Source organism: Rattus norvegicus, chromosome 8 (genome assembly GCF_021556685.1).
Source record: "Rattus norvegicus strain SHRSP/BbbUtx chromosome 8, alternate assembly SHRSP_T2T, whole genome shotgun sequence".
Lineage (NCBI taxonomy): Eukaryota > Metazoa > Chordata > Mammalia > Rodentia > Muridae > Rattus > Rattus norvegicus.
Window position 1 is genome coordinate 45,710,573 of NC_141541.1, and position 7,291 is coordinate 45,717,863.

Below are 7,291 nucleotides of genomic sequence, written 5' to 3' on the forward strand. Positions count from 1 at the left end.
CAGAGGGCCCTGTATGGATTCCTGGTAGCCTAACACATTGAGCCTGCACAGCTCAGTAAGGTAAATGTGAATACACATTTCCTGAGGTCTCTCTGTTTAATTGGAGGTGATCTTGTCCACCTAAGAGAGCACATGCCCTAGAAAGACAAAACCCACCTGCAGGAGCTGTGGTGATGCCTCACAAGTTAGAGTACCTACTGCTCTCTCAGAAGAAGCACGTGGTTCCTAACAATCATCTACAACAGGGAATGTGATTCCTTCTTTTGGACTATGAGGGAAATTCACCCAGGACAAGCCACAGACATACAGTAGAGAAAAAGACCCATTGACATAAATGATCATTCTACGCCTAATCCGCAACAATAAAAACACAGCATATATATGGTCTAGGACAACAGCATTTATCAAAACCTATTTCCCAAGATGATTTTGAAGGTCATTATCTGTGTGGGTATATTGACCGCGTACTACAAGAAAGCATGAAGCACATGGTTCTCCATTATGATTACTTCTATATTTCTTTGGAATCATTGTCAATTTTTCTGCAGCTCTACAACTATGAGTGTATATTAGTCAATATGTGGTACACAGGATCAATGATGAATGTGTGTTGTAGACTATTATATACTAAGATTAGCAGAACACATGACCGCATGGATAAAGAATGGCAGTGATCACATCATAAAATGTGCATCCAAGAAAAGAACACATTATCCAGCCAATATACGCTATCACACTTAGTACCCCTTGGTGACTTTGAATTCACTGTTTAGGCCAGAAACTCTGGACCATGCAGAATCCATCTCTAGCCGTCAGTTTTAAGAGCACAGGAGGGGACAGAACACTTGAATAAGAAAGATGGTTTCAGAGTCAAGACTTACAAATCAAATTTTATTCATAAGGAATGCAATTTAAAACAAAAAAGGATTAAAATGAATATTAATATAAATATTTAAAAGTATTTTCAAACGTGAAAAATATTAACAAGAACATATAACTATGAAATAACAAAAAGAAAACTTCATTTAAAATCATAACAAAAATATTTCTAAACAGCGTATTCTTAGTGAACATTTTGAAGCACAGTTATATTGCTGTTTCTCCTCTAGCAGGCAAATGGCATTGCAGTCCCCAAGTCTTCTCTCAAATGGTGTTATCCTAAAAAGAAAGGGAGTAAGACCTCAATCAGTCAGGCTCGCTTAGTGAAAGATAAATTTAGGGTTTCTTAGCAATTAATAAATTAACTGTGAGGGATAATATTCATCCAAAAAATGTTGTTACTATTCAGAATGGTAGTCAGCAGGGGACTCCTGAGAAAGCAACAGATTCTTCAGGATGCTCCCTTCCTGCTGTGTGTCCCATTCCTGCTCTCTTGCACTTTCTGAGACCAGGGAGAGGAAGGCAGTTATTCAGACACTGATTTGTTGGAGACCTGCATGCCAGCTGTCAGGTTTCTGCCTTGTACCACCTCAGCTCTATTGGAGGTCACCATTGATGTGTTAACTGATAACGTTGCTGGTGTGTCTGTGGTCAGGGCAAAGTCTACAGCAACCCTGACAGTAATGTGTGCTGCCCATCTGGGACTCAGAGTTAAACCAGTGCACACCATGAACAGCGCAATGGGAAGAGACCTCATTGGGTTACAGGAAGAAATGTGAAGGCCATGTGTCACCAAGATTAAAGACAATGACAAGGATTAATTTGCCATTTGCACTCGGTAATTATCCCTGAAAGGTGCTTCCCAACTTGGAGGTCACATGACCAAAAAATATCATTGATCACAGGACCAAAACTTGTTCAAAGCACTACATAGCATCCATTCTATCACTGGGACAGGAAATATTATGATATCAATTGTCTGTCACCATTTCTAGACTGCAGCTTCAAAAAGAGCAGCAAAGCATACTTGTTAATCATTCAGTTTCTGAAAAGTGCTGGACTTCCCAGAATAGTTGAGCATAGACAGAGCAATGAACAATTCCATTGCATGAGGTGGTTGTACTGTTGGGAGTGTAAATTAGTAAGCTGGTAGGGGAAAGCAAACAAGTATGAAATTAGCAAATGGAATGAGATGATGTTAAGCTGACACAGCTGCTTGTCCCTACCAGATGTGGCTGGGTCTGGAGGTTGCTCTTCTTCTCCTGTTCATCCTTATCGTTCTTGTGCAAGTCAACCAAATATTTCTGTAGCAGTGGTGCACAATCCAGATGTTCTGCTTTGCTCGCCTTCTTGAATGGGAACAACTTCTTCTGCACACATATCTTGTCCATATGGATCTGGCTGGGCAGGTTGCTGGAAACACACTCTGCATAGTTAGATCCTGCAGCTTCTTTCTCCCATTTCTACTACGAAGTCCCACAAACTTGCCCTGGACCCAGATACCAAAGAAAACTTCATACAATACATCTTGATACACATAAGGCTGCTGCACAAACATCAAGCAGCCAATTCAGGGAAGAATAAATTGTTTCTGTGACCCAAGTACCAAGAAGAGTCTATGTCTCTCCAAAAAAACAGGGGATATACATCTATCAATGGAAGTAAAATGCATGGGGGTAACATCAATTAATAGTGGGCAAATACCCTCAAAGGAGGTCAGGAGAATTAAGGGAAGGTCATGTTATCCTGTTGGTCCACACATTGAGTTTTGTTGAACCTGGTGTGACCCCAGAGGCCCAGTTCAGCCTATTAGCCATTTGGTGAGCTGAATCAGTACTGGTCTACCTAGAGCCTTCTGAAGATGCCTAGACACTCTGGGTATGAGTAACAGTCTCCTGTGGACCTAAAAACTGAGTCCAAAAGGCCCAGGGCACAGTGATGTTTAAGGAGCACAAGACATGGAGTCAGAACTGCAGACCTCCAATCCGAACAAAGGAAGGCAGGTGTGGGCAAAGCACAGTTAATGGCCTCTCTGACCAGTGCTCACCGATAGAAGTTAATCTCCTTCTGGAGCTCCTGAAATTTCTCACAATGCTCGATGTTCCTCATCTCTAAGTTGTGCAGTAATGACATGACCTCCCTCTCCTTTATCTTCAATTTTTCATAAAATGGATTTGACCTGACGTAGCGGCAGATCCTAGGAGAGTAAAACCCAGTGAACATCCTCTTTTAGGAATATATGAACTCAGGGTGGATCTTCTAGTACCCCAGCCTTGGAAGCACAATTTCTGAATTGTACATATTGGCATCTTCTTCAGCTTCAGAAACTTGGTATTCTGGGCCTAAGACACCATAAGCTAGGAATCCAGATAAAGGGTTCCCAAGTTCCCTTTCTTCAATCAGAAGGGCTGGATCTGCAATCAAGCTAGTTATGCTAACAAGGGCCTAGGCCAAAGCTCTACTGCCTCCAAGACCTAGAAAACTGTGATTTCAATTTTCCTGTTTTGACAACAGGAATTCTACTTTGTGAATAATTAATATTGTAGAGACAGACATTTTACACAATTATGGAGTTGAGACCAGAAATCGCCACAAAATTATAATCTGCCCAAAGGCACAAATATACAGACAAATGTGAGCACATTTGCAAAGAAGTGTGCAGTTGAAAGAGGGACTCCCAAAACAAAGCACTCACATCAGCATGAAAGTTTTATACAGGTAAATACTCAGGCGAAAACATAGACCCCTAGATTCCAAGTGTATGTGGGGGGAATATAAACATATAAAAATTGTGCATATGCATGTAAGTGTGTACAAACAGAGATACAGAAAGTGGGACACAGGCACAGGAAAAGAAAAGTAAACAGTAACAGAATGAGAAAGAGAGCCAAATATGGAAACAGAGAAACAATCAGAATCAGTAGAAATGCATGCCACATTATTGGCTCAGAGGTAAACAAGAAAGAAGGAGCAGGCCTGTGTCTCTGGCCATCTAGTCAAACATTGAGATGAACAATTTGGGATCTGTCACCTCAGGCTACTGCAACAAGAGTCCAGCACTCAGTCACCTTCCTAGCACACACCCAAACTCACAGCACCTAGAAGCTTGCAAAGCTACCACCTGTCAAGGGCTTTCCAAATGCACACTGGGAACTCATGCTCCAGGAACGTTATCCCTGAATCCTCACTAAGGCCACAAGTTCAGATTTTCAGCTGGAGGCAGCAGATGAGACCATTTCCCACCTCACTCCTGACCAAGGGTCAGGTTCTGAATCTCCTCTATATCAGAAATGAGGTTTAGGACGAGTATTTTGGGAGGCACAGCTTTCTAGACCCAACACCTTAATAGAATACGATGGAGGTGACATTGCAGGTCCATGAGTGACACAAGGCAGTTTGGAGCAATGCATACCTGTTGTTCCTGTATCTCTCTGTCACGTAAGTCAGGAGATCTCTTAGCTCATTTCTCTCCTCAGTAGCTGACTGCAGCTGTCTAATCAGTCTCTGCTCTTCTGTGTTCTCCGTGTTGGCGTCCTTGTTGATTACCACAGGGCCAGGGGATGATGTCAGTCTCCCATCCTCTGTAGGTAGGAGAACACAAGTGAACATTCATGGAGAGACTAGGGGAGTGTACATAGACCATGGCGATGCCCTAACAGGAGAAGAGCATGTGTAGAACACAGTGTCACCACAACGAGTTTGTTGTTGCCTAAGAGACCTCCTCAGTGGAAGTCAACTCTCCCAGCCCTCTATAGAGACCAAGAGATGTCAGATGCCGGGTGTTCCCTATGCCTGCCAACCATACTCAAGTACCACAGAGATGGTTTCTACAGGATTGTTATCAACTTAACAGGGTACAACTTTCTTTCAGGACCCTAACCCCTGTACTTTCAGAAGTCAGATGATAAATTCAACCTCCAAAAGTTTTGAGTGATTGGAGATACTCAGATGTCCTGCACTGATACTCTAGGCCACCCCATTTGGAGTTAAAAAGCTTTGAGGGGGAAGTCACCATCAACAGACTTATCAATTCCCCTGTCTGAAACACCAAATGCCACAGAAGTACCAATTGGTTACAGGCTGAATCTTGGTGTACTTGCTCCACATCGTTTTGGAACTGTAAAAAGATGTTCGTAACACACAAACTCTAATGTATAATGCTAAGGATGTCCTATCCCTGAAAATTAGAAAAAGTCAAAGGAGTTCTAAGAACATAAGGTCATTGCCAGAAGCATAATTCTCTCCCTGATACTAAAGTCAGAGATCTACTTTATTTAAAGAAGCAATGAAAGTGAATTAGATTTATACTCTGTCTAAATTCAATAAAGATGGACACTCAATGTCTCCTGATGGTGTTATTATATCAATGTAACTTAACATATGCACTTTAAAAATGAAGGCCAGAAGTTCACAGAATAATAGCATTGGCCTTACCATATCCTCCCTTTGGGGATGGGCAAACTAATGTTCTCAAATCCTTGACTTTCAGGAATTGTGATCTTCATGGAATTTCAATTCCTTTGCAGATACTCCAGTTGTTGAGGCCCATTGGTAAACAGGTCAGCCTAAGCCTATTCTCCCTCTGAAAGAAAGCTCAGCCTACAATTCACAGAACTTACTCCGCATTCCCCAGGCCAGCTTTCTTTGTCCATCATTTGTTTTTGATGAAAGGCGAGATTCCCTCACTCCAGTCTGTCCAAAATCAACGTTCACTCTCCCAAAATGCTTGCGAAGACGGGAATACATGTCTTCCTGTGTATCTGCAAGCAGGGACTGAGAAAAAGTAGGGCACTGGTGGTTACTACAACACTGGTGACATCACAGAGGATGCCAAGAACTCTCTAGGACACAATAGAATGTTCAAGAAGGGTCAGCTGATGTCATGGTGAACAGACTTTGCCTCTCTGCTAATAATCTCCCTGTATAGTGCATAAGCTGAGGTGCCCTTTCCAGGATACCTTCCCAGGGCATAGCCCCTGAGTACCTCCTGCTTCCAAGGCCAAATTTTCCTCAAGGCTTGATTATAAAAACCTGAGTAATTCCTATGCATTTTAATGAATGTTTCCCTCCAAATCCTGCCCAAAAATGTCTCATCTTAAGTCAAATTATCCTTATTCATCAATATTAGCCATTAAAAATTCCTGAGAAATAATACCAGTTTGAATATGCAGTCAAAAGTTTCTCCTGTGTCCTTATGTACATGTGCTTGAAATCACATCAAGAAATAGACTGCAGGATAGGTTGCAACATGGGTGTGTGTTATGGGAAAACTCATGAAGCCTTGTACTTAGCATTCGACAGTTGCCCCAAAATCCCTTAGGAGAAAGAGTTGAAATCATTATGGTGCTAGGAACAGTGTGGAGTCAAATTGCCAGAGGAAAATGAAATGCTTTAGCCACCAATGAAGGCACCCGCATGGTGCTTGTGGGGTTCTCCTCTTTGCACCAACGTCACCAAAGGAGCATTGCTCACAGGCCTATGTAAGCTCTATCATGAGATTCTGTCTGACAGTTTGTATCTTGGGCCTCTCACTGAGCACGTGCTATCTTCTCTATATTTAACCCCACTCTTCTAGTTTGGAGACCCAACGGGTGATTATCTCTTTACAAGTATGCCGTGTTTTGGTCCATATCTCTTCCCTACCATGTCTATTCTGAATCTCCAGCTTCAGCTTGTCTCACCCTATGTTCCTCTGTTTGCCTGGAGTTATGCCCACATACTTTCTGCTGCAGCTCTGGGCCATCAGATCTTTATTTCGTTCAATCGAAATCAGGTGAGACAACAGCTGATAGATCTCTTACCTTAGGTTGAGCTGGTAAGAAGGTCAAACATCTACAAAAAAGCAAACCTCATGCTGGGCCCTAGAAATGACAAGAAAAAGTCCTGCCAGCTCTTAGCTCTATGCCAGTAAAGAACAAAAATTGAAAGCTGACACACCTTAGTACAGAGGGAGGTCACCTAATCATTACCCATTTTACACCTAAAAAATACCTTTATCTTTAACACTGATCAGCTAGATAAAATTAGAATATTTATGGGATGCATCAGATAAGAATGACTGTCACAATATTCAGTCCATTTGTATTTGGCAAAATTGGAAAAGGTACTTCATGAACTAAATTATATTAGTGTAAAATGTTGTACCGGAATCATTTTCTCTCACTTTTTAAGCTTTTATATTCTCTAATTATCATAGTTTGCACTTATTAGCCATAATAACTCTCTTGAAATGAAAAGTAATTTTGTAAATTTTAAATAATATAAGGGTTTATGTCCTTCATCTTTATAATTTTACACCTCTTTTGTGGACATATTGGCATTTTTTTCTTTTTCTTTTTTCAACTTCCACAAGTAGATTATTTTTTCTCTGATATGGAGAAGGATGCAAGGGTGGACTTCAGATATGAGGTGA

The 7,291-nt window shown here is 41.4% G+C and overlaps 1 protein-coding gene across 4 annotated transcripts; it reads right to left on the bottom strand.

The window, feature by feature from the left end:
* Positions 1–871: 871 nt before the first annotated feature.
* On the bottom strand, positions 872–5,693 carry Dlg5l17 (discs large MAGUK scaffold protein 5 like 17). Of its 4 annotated transcripts, NM_001430181.1 has the most exon segments (5): positions 872–1,158; positions 2,106–2,292; positions 2,927–3,076; positions 4,292–4,460; positions 5,499–5,693. In NM_001430181.1, coding segments are annotated over 5 exon segments (648 nt in total). In that variant the 5' UTR covers positions 5,626–5,693; the 3' UTR covers positions 872–1,143.
* Positions 5,694–7,291: the final 1,598 nt, after the last annotated feature.